A 19,511-nucleotide genomic window follows, 5' to 3' on the forward strand; every position below is an offset into this window, starting at 1 on the left:
TGGCCTGAGTCGCTTTCCCCTCTTGGATGTTGTAGGGTGGGAAGTATGCGGTTAGGCAGGTGGTAGACCTGCACAAGGTCCACGTTTGTGGAGCTGGGTTCTCCCAGCAGCTACCCAAGCACGTGGACCTCGGTCTCCTTCCCCTCGCTCCCCGGGCAGCATGTACCCAATGTGGATAGGTGGAGCAAAAGCAGATCTGCAGAGCTGCCACGGTTGAGGCAGACTTGCGGTGGTGGCCTGGCACTCTGCTGCTGATGATCCTGTACCCAAGCTGTGGAGAGACTCTGCTTTCTACAGTGCTCTGCAGGGCTCTTTGTGCATCCCTCGTTCACATCTTTAAACCCCCGAATACCAACATGCTCTTGCTGTTGCAGCTGCCTGTTCCCAGCTCTGGGTAACCTTCTGAGGTTTCCATCTTCCTCAGGAAATAAGAGCCTCCAGCAAAGAATGAGATTGAAATGACCCCCTGCTGCTGTTGCTCAGGGCTGTTACCAGCTACGCCTGAGCTCCCTGAACTCTCCTTTTGCCCCAAAGGGTTCTGGGGTCTGGTTTAAGCTGGGGTGAATTAGCTGGTGGGGTGACCACAGTGGGAGTGCAGGTGTCCTGCGGTTCCAGGCAGACACACAGGTCATGTTACACCCCTCTCTGAGCTTTGAATAATTAGTCAGAATTTGCAGATTTGGCCCAAATAAATGTTTTGGAGGCTGAAGATATGCTGGGACATGCAGGCAATTGTGACAGATCCCAAGTCACCTCCTGAGTACAGGGGTGGTCTGGAGGGTGGCTTTGAGCCTGCCAGTGATGCAGAAACTGCTCTGACCCCGCAGCAGCCCACTGGTGAGCGCCCCAGCTGCAGCACAGACCTCCTGCCCACTTACCCTTAGCTGTGCAGGTGAAAGCAAAGCTGTGCATGTGGGGAGGCTGCAGAACCGTTGTAAACCGAGGCCATCCTGCCAGCATTCAGCTGCCTGGGAGTGTGTGTGTGAGAGATAGCATATCCGCGAGGGTAAGGAGATAAGGTTTGGACTAGAAGGTTGGGAGCTTTTTCTCCTGAAGCTGAACTGTATGAAGACAAGGTGAAGGTATGCAGTGCACGGACACCACAATCGCCTCCAGGCAGAAGATTCCACCTGCCACCTGAGCAGGGACTGATTGCCCAGGTGACCTCTTTCGTGCGGTTTGAGTACTGGTGTGCACGGGTGTTGCAAGGAACTTAGCAGGAAAAGGAGTGGTGGGTGTGCATGGGGGCATGTGCAAACAGCAGGAGCTGTAGTTTAAAATGGAAAGATGCAAGGGTGGAATGTGGCCCTGGCCGGCTGCTGGCATGTGTCACAGCCCTTGTCACTGCAGAGGGAGGTGACATGGCTGTAGCAGCAGTGGGTGCCCCTTTCTGCTGGGTCCCAGGCTCACAGATGCCAGGAGCACAGTACTGCGCCGTATTGTGGTCTCTCTGCCAGGGAGGACTGCCGTGCTCTGCTTGGGGACCCACCCCTGGCAGAGGTGAGGATGCCATGAAGTTCCCTCAAAGGGCAAAAAAGGAGTGAAAGAAATCAAATTGTACGTTGTATGTGCACCTGTGCACAGGCATTCACAGAAATGCACATTGCTCTGAACCTTGTCAGCCTCTCGTGTGTGTCTTCCTGTGCTGTCACTACAGCGTTTCATCCTCTCCTGCTGTGCTTCGCAGCCCTCCCTGTCCGAAGGGGGGAGCAGCTCCAACCCTCCCCATCTTCTCCCCAGTGTGTGGCACAGCCAGCATGGCCAAGGACTGAGGGGCACCCACTGGGTGTCACTTTAAGAGCATGCCTGGCTCGGAGCCCTGACCCGCCTCTGGGCTCAGCGTCACCATCTCTTCCTCCTCTGCACAGCTGAGTTTCTATTTCCTCGGCTTCTTTTGCTGGCTTCTTTCTCCCATCACCCCAATCCCTGGCACAGGCAGGATGGCATCGCCCATCTCACAGAAGCTGGAGGAGAAGCTGGTGTGCTCCATCTGCCTGGAACTATTCAGGGTGCCTGTGACCTTGCCCTGCGGGCACAACTTCTGCAAGTGCTGCATCAGTGACCACTGGCAAAAGCAAGAGAGGGTGCCCGCTGGGGCCGAGAAGGGCTACACGTGCCCCGATTGCCGCAGGACCTTCGAGCGACACCCAGAACTGGAGAAAAATGTCACCCTGTGCAGCGTGGTGGAGGTGGCACAGGATGGCGAGGCACGGGTCTCGGGCGCAGAGAGGTGCGAGGTGGCCCGTGGTGAGCTGTGCCCGCAGCACGGGCGCCCGCTGGAGCTGTACTGCGAGGATGAGCGGCGGTGCATCTGCTGCGTCTGCACCGTCCGGCAGTGCCACCAGCACCAGCGGGTGCTCTTCGAGGAGGAGCGCTCTAAAAAGCAGGTGGGGACGATGGGTGGCAGGACTGGGGTGACGGGTGGGGCAAGCAGGGGGAGTTGCAGCAGCTCAGACACGGCATGACATCCACCTCCCGTGTCCTATGCACTGCTGTGGGGACATGGTGTGCCTCCATGTGCCGAGCTGTGTCCAGCCTGAGCTGAACAGGGGGCTGGTACAGGCTCTGGCCAGGGAGATGCCACCAGCACCTGGCTGCTCCCCGAGAAACCAGGAGCTGTCTGGAGCAGCAGAGCACTGGGTAAATCCAGCAGCACTGGATGAATGGTGCCATATGTGTTTGTGACCCCCCTGATCTAGAGGAAACAGCTAAAAAAGGGGTGAAAGACAGCACAGGGTTTCAATTCTCAATGACCCTGGATGCAGCCTCTCCCTTCCCAAACCACTTCCTTCCCTGCGAGCCTTGTCCTGCAGCCCTGAGAGGGCTCTCAGGGGCTGGGTGGGCAGCAGCATGCTGCACCACAGGATGTTGGTGCCTTCCTTTGCAGGCCCTTTTGAAAGAGTCCCTGGAAAAAGCTGAGGAGGAATCGGAGAGGATTGAGCAGGCAATGCAGGAGCTGGATGACCGAACACGCAGCATCAAGGTAACACCGCTGCCGCCTCTGTGCCGGGCGCAGGACTGGGAGCGTACTGGCTCTCATGGCTCTTTCCCGTCCAGGACTCCTCTGAGGGGCTCAAATCAGTGATTCTGAGCAAATTCACCTACCTGAGGAAAGCCCTGGAGGATTTCCAGTGTTGGACGGTGGCCAGGATTGAGCAAGAGCAGGCGGCGGCACTGGGGCGCGTGGGGGAGGACTGGAGCTTCCTGAAGGACCACCTGGACGTCCTCAACCAGTACAGGGAGAGGGCTCAGCGCCTGCTGGCCTGCCCTGACAACAGGACCTTCCTCCAGGTACCATCCTGGCTGCGTGTCACTCCCCTCACCTGGGTGCTGCTGGCACCTTTCGGTAAGGGTAGAGAGATGGTTGACCCCTTCCCCGGGGGGATGCATCCTCAGCCCGGCTCATGGATGTGATGGGGCTGTGGGGAGGAGCTGCTTTTGAAGGGGTCCCTGAAAAGTTGGGGGGGTGGTGCTGGATCAGAGTGGATGATGCTGACTGCAGGGTCATGGGCAGCATCTCTCACCCCCAAACTGTTCAGCAAGGCTCTTCCACCACTAGCAAAACACAGATTCCTGTGGCATGGCCCCTCTGCTCCCCACAGCCTCACGCTCCCCTGGCGACTGTCCCCTGACCCCATGCACCAGCTGCAGCTAATGGCAGATGTTTTGGGGATGCCCCCATCACCCACTGGGGAGACGCGGCATGTGCGGATGGGATTTGGAGCTGCCAATCCTCCCCAGGCCAGTGCATGGTTGTCTGTGTGTCTGTCTGCAGGAGTTTCCTCTGCTCCCATCTCCGGAGAGCCCAGAGGCACTGGTCCCCATGGAGTTTGATGTGGCCACCAAGGTCGAGCCCCTCGTTGAGATCCTTACTAACATCTCCAGGCTCCTGCCCAGCTCTGTGGCCCCAAAAGCCCCGGATCCCGTTGACCAAGGTAACCTTCTTCTCACAGGGCCACCCCAAAGGGCTCCAAGTCATCCTGAACCACAGCCTGGCCCGTGTCACCATGCTGGAGACACAGCTGCCAGGCACAGGGGGTTGGGATGGGGTCACGCATCTATGGTTCAGCAGATGGGTATCAATGGGATGGAATGAGCTGGGTGGCTACCCTGTGGCCCCTCCTTGGTGACAATGCCAAGCCACGGTGACACGTGTCCGCTCCCAGGCTTAGATACAATGGAATTCCTCCTTCTCCCATCAAAGCCAGGAAGGAACAAGTTTTTGGGTGGCATCACTCAAAATGCCTGTCCCCATCCTCCACAGGACCGGTGCATCCCCAGGAACCGGCGGTGAAGGTGGTGGCTCCTCTCCCCGAGTGCCAGCTCCGAGCTGAGCTTCTGAAGGGTGAGGAGCATGTGGGGCGTCTGGCAGGACAGCACCCCGCTGGGGTCCCCAGCAGGCAGAGATTTCACTGAGCCGGGCTCTTCCCTGGGAGGAGGGTGGTCGTGGCTGCAGGGACAGGGACTCTTTCCCTGGCTCTCCCAATCTGTCTCCCCAGATGCAGAGAAGGGTGGTGCAGGGCCAGGGCAGATGGGCTGGGGGACACTGCATGGCCAGGAAAGGGCTCATTAGGGGGATTAGCGGCACCAGGGAACACTTTCCCGTGGAAACTGTGGCTGTCGGTGCCCAGCACTGGATCAGTTGCTGCCTCGGATCTTGTCCTGTCTCCTTCCCTCCTTTTCACCCACCTTGGGCGTCTCGCCTGGGCAGGAGCAACATGCCTGTTCCTGACAACCCATATTTAGACGCAGTGCTCTCCCGCAGGCAGGCAATGTCAACAGCTGGCAAGCAAGCACTCACAGGGAGGTGTCATGGGCTGCCCCAGCTGCCCTGCATGGCACAGCACCAGTCCAGACCCCTGCCTGCAGACCCCTGCCTGCAGACCCCTGCCTGCAGTCATTGCTCTCTACCCAGGGATATGTCCCCGGCGCTCCCAGCCACAGTCCTTCATGTCCCCTTCCCTCCCTGGGGCCATCCCACTCCCATTCCTTTGGGATTTCCTCAGTGCTCCTTTTCCCATCTCCTCCCTGTTAGGAAGAGGGTTGGATAATGTTTAGGGTATGTTGGTCATGTCACTCTTGCCAGGGAGGCAATCGATGCCTATGGGACCTGTAAGGATTCCTTTCATTAGGTCCCACAAAGCATTCTCAGGGTTATTAATAGGAAAACAAAATGTTATTTATAGGTAGCAGGCATGAGCCCAGCGTAGCTGGCCAGGCCGGGTTGTTGTGGGAGGAAGGTGAGGTGCTGGTGGCTGGCGAGTGCCCGCAGCAGGGGGAGTTATCGCAGCCCGTGCAGAGGAGAGTAGCTTCTCGCAATACCATATTTGCTCACTTAATGCCTGGTTTTCTCCCTCTCTCCCCACCCACACTCATATTTTTTGCTCTTAAAACCAAGCACATCTCTTCCAAAATGATGGAGCCACTGCTGCTTGCTGGCTGTGAGCTGGGCTGTGCAAGGACTGCATGAAGTGTTGTGTCTTGGAGCCTCGCCAGCTATTTCTGGGCTGCTTCTGTTCCTTCTAGCAGGCGGGTGGGCAGGTATCGCATCTCACCCGACTCCCCTTCTCCTCCAAGCATGCTGTAACTTGTTCCCTTCTATTTTGGGAGCCAGCGCTACGCAGTTTAAACCACATCACTATTGAGGGGGGGTTCACACCAAGGGCGTAAAGGTCTGATGAAGCATTTCAGCTCCATCCATGCCGTTACTCTCCCCAGACCACCGCAACCTGACTTTCGATCCCAAGACAGCCAACAAGTACCTGGAGCTGTCAAAAGGTAACCAGAAGGCCAAGCACAGCCCCAGCACCGTCTGTGGGCAGCAGGAGCAGGGATCTCGCTTCAAGCCCTGGCAGGTTCTGTGCACGCAGGGCTACAGCCATGGCCACCACTACTGGGAGGTGAAGATCTCCAGCCACTCCGTCATCCTGGGGGTGACCTACCACGGTCTCCCCCGAGAGCAGCAGCAGGGCCACAAGTTCAATATCGGGCTGGACGGGGGCTCGTGGGGGCTGCAGGTGCGGGAGGATTGCTACCTGGCCTGGCACAAGGGCCGGGCGGAGAAAATTCAGGAGCAGCTGTATAAGAACCTGGGGGTCAGCCTGGATTACAGCAAGGGGGTCCTCTCCTTCTACGGCCTCGGGGAGAGGATGCAGCTCATCTACTCCTTCCACAATGTCTTCACCCAGCCCCTCTATCCTGTCTTTTGGCTGTGCGAGGGGCGAGCGGTGACGCTGGGCCAGAGGGACTAAGATGGAGCTGCCGCGCTGCTCCATTAGCTGGGCTGGCAAGCCCCAGGCTGGTGCCGTAGCTGAGCCGCAGCCAGCAGCTGTCATGGTGCGAGTGCAACCCCAATGCCGAGGCAGGAGTAGGGTGCGGTGTTTTAATGAGAGCTGATGAGGACAGACATGCAAATTAACCCACTCGAATTTGCATATGCAAATATCACCCTGGTGACAAAAGTTAGGGTAGGGAGAGGATGCAGGGCTAAGGGCTGTGCCCTCGCGGTGGGGATGAAGCCCCCGGTCACTGTGCATGGGGGCATGTGTGGGTGCCTGTCGCTGCAGATGAGGCAAGGGTTGGGGGATAGGGAGGGTGCAAGAATGAGGTTTTTCCTCTTTCTCCCATCCTGGCCTGGGGGAGATTTGGGGAGAGGGGTACTCTGGAGGGGGTTGCTGCAGCCACGGAGTGCCGTGGAGCAATGCGGCGGGAGCCCAGTGCTCCCCCAGCCCCACATGCAGGCAGGTCCTGCTCCCCCTGCCCCACATGCAGGCAGGTCCTGCTCCTCCTCCCTGTCCCCTCTTGCTGCTCTCAGATGTAGCAGAGCTACTTTTTGGGGTGTCATGCTGCAGTTGCTCTTTGTACAAAGCTGCTTTGCCCAATAAAGCTCTGTTTTCCTACCGCTTTGACCTCAGTGCTGGTGGTAGCCGTGGGGACCAAGCAGCACTGGGAGGGGGGGAGCTGTGTGCCCCTGCTCCCGCACCCATCCCTGCAGGGCCCCATCCTGCCCCTCCACATCCTCGTGGGGCCAGCAGCAGGGACCAGCCTCGTGTAGTGACCAGCTGGCGGCAGAACTAGAAGGTGCTTTATTTATAGTAGCACTGCGATAAGGAAACCTGGTTTCCTACAGCTCTGCCCCAAGGTTGATCTGGCGCAGAAGAAAATCCAAAGCTTTGATTGAAGCTTTTCCAAGGGCGAGGCCTCAGGTCCGGCATCTCCCCCCACTCCCATGGGGATGCTGGTGAGGACTAATGGGGCGAAACTGGGCACTGGCTTCAAAGGTGCTGGGGAGGTGCAGGTGTACACATGGGGAATGAATCACATCAGCTTGTTTCCTTTGGGGAAAAAAGGCTTAAAAGGATCAAACCCCTTCTTCAAGGACAGATGCAATTTGTCCTGCCGTGCTTCCTCCTTCACTCCACATCTCCCTGCTCCTCCCAGTCCCATCCTTGGGTAGGAACTTGGGCTGGCATGGATGAAAAATTGTCTGTGTACCTTGCACAGGAGGTGTGTAGGGTTCAGCGTTCGGAAGATCTCGCGATGTCACGGAAAGTTAGAGGGTTAGTCGCAGCCTTATGATGTGTCTGTAATCCCACCTACCCTTGTTCGTATAAAAGGAATTGACTGCGCAATAAAAGGCGGAAGTTGGCGCTCACACTGTGTGTGTTATCTGTCTCTTTCCCTGGTCTGGGGGTGATCAGTGATCTAATCGTGGCACCTTGATATGCGGCGAACGCTACAGAGGTGTCCAGAGATCCCATGTTTACCAGGCAGCTCCCCATACAGAAAGCGCTTTGGTGTCTCCCCATACCTGCCTGGTGCCTGCCGGCTGCTGCCTGGCCCTGGAGGAAGAGGGGACAGGGGCTGAGCCAGGACCGGGCACTGCAGCCCTTCTTGGGTATGGGAACGGCTGACATGGGTCCATGGGCACAAAGGCTGGCAGGAAAGCATCTGCACCTCTGTACTGGGGTGGAGCTCAGGACCCTCCATGTGGCCCCAGGGTGAGGAGCAGCTCTTAGCGGGCAGTGGGGTGGCAACAGGTTCTGGGGCAGCAGATCCCGGGGGGCAGGGGATGCTCACGGGAGGCAGCAGACCCCCGGGAAGGGCATCGGAATGGGCTGGCAACAGCTTCCCTGGACAGGAGATTTGGGGGGTGCGCAGCAGCTAACCCTGGGGGTAGCAGCACTGCGGGGACGGTCCAGATCCCAGCGGGGCCGATCCTTTAGGAGGTCGTAGACCCTGGGTGGGAAAGCAGTACATCCTCAGCAGGGTGGCATCCCCCCCGGGGGTGGGGGCAGATCTCCCCGAAGGCAGCAGATGCCGGGAAGAGGGGACCTGATGCCCTGCGGGGGGAGCAGATCCCCGGGAGTAAGACACACACCCCCACCCCCCGGGGGGGCGGGTGATGGAGACCGGGTTTGTGTGTGGGGGGGGGGTGTCAGGCCCCCCGGGAGGCAGCAGACCCCCAGCACCGGCGGGGAGCGGAGCCCCGGCGCGGCGGCAGCAGCAGCAGCTCCGGGCGCGGGGAGGCGGAGCGGGCGGGCGGGGCGCGGCGGCTGCCCGCCCCCGCCGGGGCTGGGGCCGGGGCCGGGGCCGGGGCCGGGGCCGATCGGGGCGTTCAGGGATGGAGACCGCGCCCGGGAGAGCCCCGCCGTCCTCCGCCGAGGCGTTGCGGTTGGCGCTGGCGGCTCCGGGGTTGCCCGACGGCCCCTTCGGTTGCCCCATCTGCCTCGACCTCCTGAAGGACCCGGTGACGGTACCGTGCGGGCACAACTTCTGCCAGGGCTGCCTGGGGGCGCTCCGTCAACGGCCGGGCCCCCCCGACGGCAGCGGCGGGGCGGGCGGGGCTGCCCGCTGCCCGCTCTGCCAGGAGCCCGTCCCCGCAGCCTTACGGCTCCGCAAGAACCGCGCCCTCTGCGAGGTGTTACCGCTGCTGGCGGCCGCCGCCGCCGCCGCTTCGTCCCCCCCGTCCCCAGCCGCCGGGTCCCCGATGGCCCCGGGAGCCGAGGAAGAGGATGCGGCGGGGGAGGAAGGGACGGCCGTGCTGTGCGACGTGTGCCCGGCGGGGTCGCGGGTGGCGGCGGCGCGATCGTGCCTGGTTTGCTTGGCCTCTTTCTGTGGAGCCCACCTGGAGCCCCACCGCCGAGCCCCCGCTTTCCGTGCCCACCGCCTGGTAGCCCCGCTGCGGCGGCTGGAGGAGGGTCTCTGCCCCCGCCACCTCCAGCCCCTCGACGGCTTCTGCCGGGCCGAGCAAACCTGCGTCTGCGCCCGCTGCCGCGCCCACGAGCATCGCGCCCACGACGTGGTGCCCCTCGAGCGGGAGCGCGAGCATAAGGAGGTGTGTGGGCTGGGGTGGGGGTCCCCGGGGGGGGGGGGGATAGAGCCGGCAGGGGCTGTGCCGGGTGGGGAGGGATGGGGTGGGATGGGTGGGGAGGGTGCTGCACCCGTGTCCCCACGCAGGACCTAAGGCTGCCACGGGGGCGTCTGTATGGGGTGCAGTGCTGGCGGGGCGTCTGGGGTGGGGTGGGAGGGGTGCGTGCTGCGCCCGTGTCCCCACGGGGGGCCTAATCCCCGCGTGGGGGGCGTGCAGGTGTGGCACTGGTGGGACTCCGTGTGGGGGGTGGGTGCTGCAGCCCTGTCCCCACGGGGGATCCCGCCCTGGCGCAGAGGGACGGGGTGCTGTGCCATCAGGGCACCCTGCAGGGTGAGGACAGGACGGGCATCCTGGTACAGGCATTAGGGGCAGGCCCACCACCAGCTAGCCCGTGGGGTTTGCTCCCGCTGTGGGGCCGAACTTCGCGGTCCCCGTGGGTGTAGGGCTAGGGGCGAGGGCGCCTGGGACACCCTGCAGTGGCTGCCCCCGCGGTCACGGGGCAGCCGTCTTCTCCGTCTTGTTCCCACAGCTTCGTCAAGGCGGTTTTTCTCTGTGCGCTGGCAGCCTGCCCAGCCACTGCTCCCGCTCCACCAGCCCTTTGTGTCCTGGCGTTTTGGCAGCGGGGGTTTTTCCGTCACTCCCATTCCCAGATGCGGCTGAGTCACCTCCCAGATTCGCACCCACCAGCCTCTCCGGGAGCTGGAGCTCCGAGCCTGGCACAGTGCTGCCTTCCTGGGCACTGCTGCCTTGAGTGTGTGGGGCCTCTGCAGGGCTGCAGGCAGATGGGAGCCTGCGAGGCTCATGGCGTGGTGGCATCCCTGTGTTGGCATGGGGTATTTGGGGACCTTGCGGGAGTTTGCTTTTTCCGGGGGAGAGCCCAGGGGCTGCAGATGCGCTGGCGAGGAGCACAGCGGCAGCCCCAAGCCAGCTCCCACTCCATCATAGGCTCTTGGAGCTGCAGGAAAACCCTTTTGCCGGCATTATTAGTCATCAGGTACCTTAAAATAGAAAGCGCCTGTGATCCCAGCCCTGAGGAGCTGCCGGGCCTCAGCAGGCGCTGCTTAACATCGCCTGCACAGCCTCTGCGGCCGCTCTCTGCCCCTGCCCTCATGGTGCGGGGTGGGAAGGATGGATGGGGAAAGCGTCTGTCCCCCCCCTCACCGGGCATGAGTGTCGCAGAGAGCTGGGGCTGAGCATCGAGGTGGGGAGCTCCCCCAGTTGGGGAGTGCAATGCTCTCCTGGCTCCCGAGGGACCCGTCCTCGTGATGGGCAATGGCTGGCGCTAACAATAGCACGTCAGGAAACGCCGCATTCGGACGGTGCTTCCTTTGCAGCCACGCAGCACCCCGTGCTCCTGAGCTGGTTTGCTTTGCTCCTAACGAGAAATGTCCAGGGGACTCAGCGCTGCGTTTCTGAGTGCTCCGGGTCTGCCTTTCAGCTTCCACACCAGTCCCAGGTAGATTTTTCCCAGCTTTGGGATGCACATGAAGAGCACACAGCTTAGCTGCGCTTGCTGCAATTGCTGCCCGATGGTTTTGCTTTCGAATTCCTATTTTGTTTGGTTTCCGCTGGGACTGGGGTGGGGAGCATGGAGATGGGCACGACCCTTTGCAGCCTGTCTGCTCCTTTAGTTTTCCATCCGAATGAGAAAGGATGTTTGCAGGTTGGATGTTGCAGGGGAGGAAAACAGGAAAACAACTCGCGTTTCCCCTTGCACCCTTCACCTGAAGCCTGATAGCAAGGTCATGGTCAGCGAGGGGGCTGTGGGTTGAACTTAGGGAGAGGCTGGGTCCCCTGCGCCTCCCTGCCGCCAGGATCAGGGGCAGAGCTCAGCGTTTGTCCTTCGTGTCCACAGGCCCAACAAGCCAAATTCCTCAGCGATGTGGAGAACGAGCTGGAGGAGCTGGCAGTCACCATCGCGCAGGCCAAGAAGATGGTGGAGCTCATTAAGGTGACTCTGCAGTGGCTTCGCTCCATTAGTACAGCTCTGCTGGGCCAGGGAGTGGAGGTGAAGGGGCTGTGAGCTTTTGGGGTGTGTGGTATGTACAGGTGGTGCTCACAGGGAAGTAAGCGCTCCGTAAAATGATGGTGGCCCTGGCAAGGATCCCTGAGGATTCTTGCTCCTCATCTCTGCTAACCCTCACGGTATCTCTGGTTGCTTTCGTTTGCAACCTGGAAGGAGGAACAGGGCAAGGACCATGCCGGGGCATCTGCTGGCTCTTGCACCTTCTCTCCCCAGGCTCACGGGGGTTTTGGTCCCCTTTGGTCCTTGTGCAAACATGTCACTTCACTGTCTGGGGACACGAGATGTGGTGGAGCAGTAAGCAGCTGTGTCCAGCCAGGTCCCTTGACACCTGGGTTGTAAAATGCTCTGAGCTCGTGGGTGAAGGGGGTTACAGGGTGGCAGGGGGACCCTGCAGAGCTGAGAACTGGGTGCTGGGCAGGGGACAAGGGTGGTCTCCCACACCATCGCCTGCGGGAGGTGACCCCGACCCCTCTCTCTCTCTGCACTCAGGGCGCTGCCACGAAGGAGAGGGAAAGAGTTGAGAAGCTCTTTGCAGAAGCCTCTGAGGTCCTGGCGACCTTCCAGAAGGAGGTGGCCGGTTTCATCGAGGATGGGGAGCGCTCCATGCTGGGGGAGGCTGAGGCTGATCTCCGCTGGAAGGAGGAGAGACGAGCCAAGCTGGCCCAGTGCAAGCAAAACCTGGAGAACGTCCCCAGCACCGACACCATCTACTTCCTCCAGGTGCCAGGGCGAGGAGAAGGAGCTGATAACATTGTCTTTTTGGGGTTTTGTCCCATTTCACATGGAGCTGGGTGCCAGGAGCCCTGGGATGTGAGGGCTACAGAGTCTCACTCCTGTTGGCACAGGTCTCCCCTCCCCACTCCCAGGGGGGACTGGGCGGCCAAGACTTTCTCCTCCATCACCCCCATCTCCATCCTGGCCATGACTTGGGAGAAGCTGTTGTGTTGCCCAGGCTGGGTACCTTGGTGTGGGGGGCAGAGAGCGAGAGGTTGGGGTGCCCCACTGCCCCTATCCAGCATCCCACCCTCCCCGGCAGCCCAGTGAAAGGAGACCTTTTTGGGAGGGGATGCTGCTCCATGCGAGGTGGGCATGGTCTGGGTCCAGGTTTGAAAGGGAGCGAAGACAAGGCGCCAGGAACGCGTGGCCAGGAAAGCGCTCTCCTCCCTTATGCAAGGCTGTCCTTGGGCCAAGTCCTGCGAGCTGCCAGTTCCCAAATCCTCCGGGGCAGGGTGGGGTTGCGGAACAAGAGACAACTTTGGCTTGTTTGAAACCTCCTGAAACTCTGTCTTTTTGGCTCAGGAATTTCAGGCCTTAAAAGTAGCCATGGAAGAAAACCTCTCCCCGGCCCTGAGCTTCCAGAACGAGCTGAACTTCACCAAATGTACCCAAGCCGTGGGCGCTGTGAAGGATGTGCTGTCCGCTGCCTGCAAAAACCAGTGGGACCACTTGCAGGGGAAAGGAATTGACAGGCTGAGTTTCCAGGAGATGGAAGAAGGTTTGTGTTCACCCAGCCCCTCTGCCCGCAGGTCATCCCGTCACCCTCCACCCTCCCCGCGTAGGTGGGAGATGCCTGCAGGCTTGATGGCTCCTGAGAGTGCTGGCCCCACTCCCTTCAGCCTTGGAAGCTGCCCGGCACGGTTGCACTGCACATTGCACAATCCCCGTCTGGGCTTATGCCTCGTCTTTGAGGTTTTATGAATTTTTCCACGGAGACCGGAGACTGGGGAGGCAATAAACAGCCTGGGAGTTAGGCAGGGCCCTGCGGGAGAGGGCAAGTGGCCAAAGTGGCCTCCTGTGAAAGGGAACTCTTTCTTCCCAGGATAGATGATCCTCTTTATCAGGCAGGCTGTGGTCTTCCAAATCTGCCAGGGTTAGAAAACCACCGCAGCAGCTTTCTCCCGCACTCGTTCATTTAGCCTGAGCTCTCTCCTCTCTCTCATTTTCTTGGATGCCCGTGGGAATTGCAGCCGGTTCCTTGCCCCCCCCGCCCATCTCCCTGGGATGGCAAAGGTGGCATCTGTCCTTTCCCATGTCCGAGCCGGCAAGAATGTGCAGGGGGAGCTGGGGATGCTGGCTGGGGGCTTGGGGGCCACAGCAGCTGGGTACCATCAGGCTGTCGGCCAGGGGGGGTGATGCTCCAGTAACACCCTTGTTTGTGGCATCGGTTTCTTTGCTGATGACAAACCCTTCTGTCCCTGTCTCTGCAGCGTTGGCTGAATCCCGGTTTCCAGACAAGTCAAACAATCCCGCCTGCCTGGAGAGCCGTGATTACTTCCTGAAATGTAAGCGAGGGACTTTTGCTTTGACAGTTGTTGCTAAGGTCCATCTTCCCTTTCCTCTCTCCCGGGCAGCTGGCTCCTTCCCGCATGCCTGGCTGGCACTGGTCCCGAGCCGATGGCTGGCAGGAGCACTGCCGCCATCGGAGGAAATATTGCTCAGCTAACAAGGAAGCCTCCTTGCTTTCCTGACAACAATCGTAATCTGTTTAGGTGATATTTTTTTTCCCTTGTCTGTGGTTCTGTTAGGCCAGCTGCCAGGGAGCCTGCTGCTGTACCGTGTAATTTTGCTGCTTTCCAGCCCTTGACAAATTGGATCCTCTGTTAGATCAGAGTTTGTGCATCAGCCTTGTTTGCTGCAGAGCAGCAGTCTGATGAGGGTCAGCTTCAGCAGCAGCAAGCAGATGGATAATTCAGTGGCTGAGCAGAGACAGTGGGGAAAAAGGGGCTGAGGCTGGGGGGTGCAGGGCTGGGCTTGGGCTCTAACACCCCACAAGTCCCCTCCCAGCCTTACAGGGGATGTGGGGTCACCTACTGAGATGGCCAAAGGGGACAAGATCTGCCTTGGTGGCACTGATGCATCCTGCTGGAAGCTAGGCAGCAAAGCATGGGGCTCAAGCGAGGTGTGCTGCTGCTGCTGCTGTAGGATCTGGACACGCCATGGGTTCAGACCTGCAACGCAATCGGCAGCGATGCATGTCCAGGGCTGTGCCCGCTGGACATGCCCTCTGTTTGGGATCCAGCGGCAGTTTTCACGTGGCCCCACATGCTGGGGGCTGCGTCTGCTCCCACGGGAGCCATAGGGCAGCGAGAGCCGACTGCAAGGAGCAGTTGGTTTGTAGCCATGATGTGCCTGGCTGTTTTCCTGTCTTCTTGGGGTCCCTCCCTGCTGTGTTTGTCTGTGGTTGCCTGAAACCTGCTTTTATATGGGATGTTCCTACTACCACTCTACCTACATTCTCCAATGTCTGATATCATGGTTGGAGCTCATTGAGCAGCTCCTCTGCTCTCTCCTTTGCCCAGTTACCTGTATTCATCCTGCTTATGGGAGTGTCATCTCTTTCAGCTCCTTATCTTCATCGGCTGAAATTGGGAGTGGGATTTAAAAGCATGAGGACAGAGTGATGGTGGAAGTCAGAAAGGATCATGCTCATCACCGAAGGCTGGAGCAGGGGATCAGAGCAGGGAGGGCTGGGGGGATTTCCTCCTGTTTCCCTCCTCATCCTCATGTCCTTTCTTGCCCCACACAGTTGCCTTCATCATTGACCTGGACAGTGACACGGCTGACAAGTTCATCCAGCTGTTTGGCACCAAAGGGGCCAAGCGGGTGCTGTGCCCCATCCCCTACCCGGAGAGCCCGACCCGGTTCATCAACTGCGAGCAGGTGCTGGGTGTGAACCTCATGAACCGGGGCAACTACTACTGGGAGGTGGAGCTCATCGATGGCTGGGTCAGCATCGGTGTCATCGCTGAGGACTTTGACCCCCGGGAGTCCTACAACCGTGGCCGGCTGGGGCGGAACGAGAAGTCCTGCTGCCTGCAGTGGAACGGACAGAACTATGTGGCCTGGTTTGGTGGCTTTGAGTCCGTCATCCAACAGCCATTTTTCCACACAATTGGGGTCTTCCTGGAGTATTCGGAGAAGGCCCTGACCTTCTATGGAGTCAAGGACTCCAAGATGACCTGCCTGCAGCAGCTCAAGGTCTCCCATTTTGCCAAGGGTCAGTTTGACCCGTTCCAGAACAAGATCAATCACCAATTCGCCTCTCTTTTCTTGTGCAAGCTGAAACCAGCCTTCTTCCTGGAAAGTGTCGATGCCCACCTGCAGATCGGGCCACTGAAGAAAGATTGCGTTTCGGTGCTAAAGCGTAGGTAACTGCCCGGAGAGCGGGAACACGGGAAGACCCAGAAAAGTCTCTCCTGCAGTGTATTGCCGCCGTCACGGCTTCTCTTTGGTAGTGTTGTATTTCTCTGTGGCAGCCCTCCCTCCTCGCTCTGTGCTGTTTGTGACCCAGGGATGGATGAAGCCGTCTGGTGGGCAGAGCCGCGGGCTGGGAGCCAGGAGGTAGCTGGATCTGAGTGCTGGCTCTGCCGCTGGGCTGCTGAGCGAACTTGGGTGAGTCTCTGTGCTGCTCCCTGCCCCTCAGTTTCCCTTTCTGGACATCAGGGACTGCAACACAGCCTTTCTTGGTAAAATGCATTGCTCAGGAGAAGTGCCATGTAAATTTGCATCTGTATCTTGGCCAGCTGCCGGGCTGCCTGGTCCCTCTCCTTAATATCTGCTCACACTGCCCTGGCATCTTGCACTGATGCTCTGCTTTGTGCCTTATCTTGGTCTCTGTATTGCTGCTGCTTTTTTAAGCACTGGCTTGTCGACACCTTCTGCATGCTCCTTATGAAGTGCCTTTGAAGTAGCAAGCCCAGCATGGACTGGGGGAACCCCTAAAGCAGATGCGGTCGCTTCCCCAGTGCCCGCATCACCATTGTGCCTTGGTGTGGGTGAGCCGGGTGCTCCAGGGTGGCCGTGATGCGGAGGAGCCTGGCTCGGTGCAGGGGCGATGCTGCGGTGACACAGTACCCATTGTTGCAGGGCTGACCACCCATTAGAACTGCAAATGTGAAATGAAGATCTTTGCCCTCCCTTGCGCTGAGGCCGGTAGATATTTTGAATGCTGGTCTGTGGCCAGGTTCATTTGGGAAAAGCCATGGTCCCGCATGTGTTGGAGCCCCATGGCCATGGGGCTGTTCCCCATCACAGCCAAAAATCCCAGCTGGGAAAGGGGAGAAACCTCCTGCCGAGAAGCAGCGGCACCATTCCTGCCTTGAGATGGTGAAGCGAGCAGCACAGAACAGTTTTGAGGATGTGCTTTTAGTAAACACGTTCTTTGGGAACTGCTTATCAAAGCTTTACAGCCAAATTCCACCCCTCGCATTTTAGATGACCCTATGATTTTAGGGGATTTTAATACTGTTAAATTCCCAACTCTTACAGTACCCTGGGCACACTTGAGCTGTAAATATACCCCTTAGCTTAGTGAGTTTTTTAAGTGACAAAGAGGTGCTATGAGTATGTCCCAGAGGCAAATGGTCTGTTTTAGGCACAGCTGTGAAAGCATTGATAAAAAGTGCAGCATCAGTCAGTTATTAAATGACTCTTTAGACTCTGGTAATAAGTAACAATTAACAAAAAATACTCTCAAGCAAGTGTCCTCTCCGGGAAAGGTGGAAACTTGAGGCCGAGAGCCCAAAATGCCAGTTCACGTGTCCTAAGGGAGCTTTTCCAGAAGAAAAATACAGAAATACCGCCTGTAAGGGTGGCACAGTGCAGCCCCTGTCTCAGCACAGTGTGCCATTCCACAAGTTTATTTTTTCTGGGATTAGTTTGCTACCTACCTCCCGAAGCTTGCTTTACGGAATCATAGTGCTGTGTAATATATACCTAGAGAGAAAATATATTGGGTCAGATTCTTCACTGGCGTGAGTGAGTCAGTGATGACGCATCAACGGTCAACAGGGATGGAAAATGGCCCATTTAGCTAAATATATGAAATATATATATAGTCCCCAAAGGATAAGCTAGAAATCATAGTAGTATATTCAAGGGGAGCCAAGGGAAAATAGTAAGCGTGAATAAAAAGGCAGCCACAAAGCAGAGGCGTTTAAAGTTAAAGCCACATTTACATAAATACCAAGGCTTAAAGAGCTCCTTTACTGTAACCTGTTTGCCAGCGCTGTCAGTTCCTGCTGGCGCGGGAAGAGGTGCCCATCCACAGCAAACGGTCGCTGCTGTGGGCTCTCATTTGAGGGGCTGAAGGGTCCGAATGCAGCTCCCCCTCCCCAGGGCAGGGCTGGTGAGTTGGTGTGGGAGGGGGACCGCTGGGATGTGTCTGCAAATCCCTTCTCTTCCTCCTCCTCCACATGTGGTGACTCCTAAAATGCTGCAGGCGGTGGGAAAAGGAGAGGTAGGGCTTCCAGAGTGAAATCTTCAGATGAAATCTTGGCCTCTCCCGGCCAGCGGGAATGCTGCCCGGACTTCTGTCCAGATGGGAGTTCACTCCCTGTGTCCTGAGCTCCTACCTCAAAACCGCTTTGTTTGCCTCGTGCCAGTCACTCTCCTGCAAAACTCGGCCTTTGCACAAGATGTCAGCGGTGACATAGCGCAGGCATTGCTGCTGTTTTGCTAACACTGGAGAGGAGTTGGTATCAGAAATGCCTTACCAGATAGGAAAGGTAGAGACGTGCAACAGTCCGTGCATGGTCACATCCCGAGAGGAAGAGGAAGGTAACCTTGATCTCTGCGGCACGCCTGCAGGAAGAATTCTCACATGCAGGCTCCCATCTCGGCTCTATCTGCGACCTAAATCTCATATATTCAGGCAAAACTCCCACCGTTCGCAGCAAGGAGTTTTGCCAAAGTAAATACAGCCGTTCTGGGCCTTTGCCCCATTTCATTTTGCTGTAGGCGGATTGATTGCCCTATGGGGAAACCCATCCCTTCTCTGTATTGCCCAATGCACAGACGCAAGTCTCTGAACTCCTTCAGGGTTTGGGATGGTTCGGAGGGATCCTGTCTTTCCCTTTCCATCCTGTAACCACATGGGAGCAGCTCATGAGGACATGTCTGGTGTTTGGGCTTTGCTTTTAGTTGTGCCACAGCTTTTGCTTAATCCACCTCTGCCCCGAGAGCTGGGATGCTGATACACAGCTCTGTGGTGGGTTTTGAGGGCTCCTGTGGATGCGATGCAGTTGGGAAGTGCTACCCAACCGTCTCCTTCCTGCTGCTTACTTTTATCCTGGTTGGAATCTCTGTAAATCCTTATGGTTTAGGGCATAAAGCAAATTCTGACTGATTTAAGATGGGAGCAATCCCTCTGAGGTGTTGGACCAGAGCTTGCTCTGTGTTGCCAATAATTTGGGGTGTAAACTGGAATGATTAGGAAATGTGCACTATGCTAGCTCTGGATTGCTGATTTTGCTGCCAACAAAGGGCTAAATGCGGCGTGTGATGAGTTTAGATGGATAGATAGCACTTGGCAATTTAAACATCCTTTCCATGTTCCCTTGAGTTATTTCTGCTGTCACAGAGTGTTCCTCTTTTTAATTAGGATTTTTTAAATATAGTTACTGTAGAGTATTTTACAGTGTGTGAAAAAACTGTAACAGAATAATATAATGATGTTAGAGACTATGATTTGCCATTAAATATTATACAGACATTGCTCTGGGTTGTCTTTCCTTTAAATACCAAACTGTTAGAGTTGTCCCATTATCTCATGTTTACTTTTCTGTGTCCTGTACATCTGGCATAAAATAACACAGATTTTATTTTCCAAGTGTGTCTAAGGGAATTGTGCCAAATACACATTTTTTTATTGCTCGACTGTAAAAGGAGCGGAAGAATCCTAAAATCCAATAACAATATTGTCAGTCCTGGGCAATTCAAAACAATGAATTGTCTCAGTTCTCTCTTCTACCTCTGTCCTCAGCTTAGAAGTAACAAAGATGAACAGTTTAGGCACTTTTTCCTTAGTGTTTTCAGTTTTTAAAGTATAAATTTCCAAAGTTTTCTATGTGACGAGGAGGTCTAGAGCTTCCCATGCACGCCAGCACTTACACCGGCACCTTTTTTAAATGAAGGCCACATTTCTTAATACCAAATGTCAGCTGGAGCTAGGAGAAAAACATTATTCGGCGAGTCTTAGTTCCTGCGAGGTGGCAGTGTTTCAGCTGGGCGCTTTGGTGGAAGCTGAGTGGATGTCTGCTACTGACTTTAATAGGAGAGGAATCAGGACTGTTTGTTACAACCATTTCTTAAAAGGGAAACTTACAGCTTATT

General features: G+C 57.3%; 2 protein-coding genes across 3 annotated transcripts; both read left to right on the forward strand.

Moving 5' to 3' along the window:
• The first annotated feature begins 18 nt into the window (after nucleotides 1–18).
• TRIM65 (tripartite motif containing 65) lies at nucleotides 19–6,900 on the forward strand. Of its 2 annotated transcripts, XM_069799038.1 has the most exons (7): nucleotides 19–2,387; nucleotides 2,888–2,983; nucleotides 3,058–3,291; nucleotides 3,776–3,935; nucleotides 4,265–4,345; nucleotides 5,719–6,744; nucleotides 6,776–6,900. In XM_069799038.1, exons 1-6 carry the CDS (start codon nucleotides 1,941–1,943, stop codon nucleotides 6,249–6,251), a joined length of 1,551 nt encoding a protein of 516 aa, XP_069655139.1. In that variant the 5' UTR covers nucleotides 19–1,940; the 3' UTR covers nucleotides 6,252–6,744; nucleotides 6,776–6,900. The 2 variants fall into 2 exon arrangements, with proteins under 2 accessions (XP_069655139.1, XP_069655140.1); XM_069799039.1 differs by lacking the exon at nucleotides 4,265–4,345.
• A 1,684-nt stretch (nucleotides 6,901–8,584) lies between these two features.
• On the forward strand, nucleotides 8,585–18,891 carry TRIM47 (tripartite motif containing 47). Its single transcript, XM_069799037.1, has 6 exons — nucleotides 8,585–9,337; nucleotides 11,229–11,324; nucleotides 11,889–12,119; nucleotides 12,699–12,894; nucleotides 13,607–13,681; nucleotides 14,926–18,891. The coding sequence occupies exons 1-6, from the start codon at nucleotides 8,624–8,626 to the stop codon at nucleotides 15,549–15,551; spliced, it is 1,938 nt and encodes a 645-aa protein (XP_069655138.1). The 5' UTR covers nucleotides 8,585–8,623; the 3' UTR covers nucleotides 15,552–18,891.
• The last annotated feature ends 620 nt before the right edge of the window (nucleotides 18,892–19,511 follow it).

Source organism: Haliaeetus albicilla, chromosome 12 (genome assembly GCF_947461875.1).
Source record: "Haliaeetus albicilla chromosome 12, bHalAlb1.1, whole genome shotgun sequence".
Taxonomy (NCBI): Eukaryota; Metazoa; Chordata; class Aves; order Accipitriformes; family Accipitridae; genus Haliaeetus; species Haliaeetus albicilla.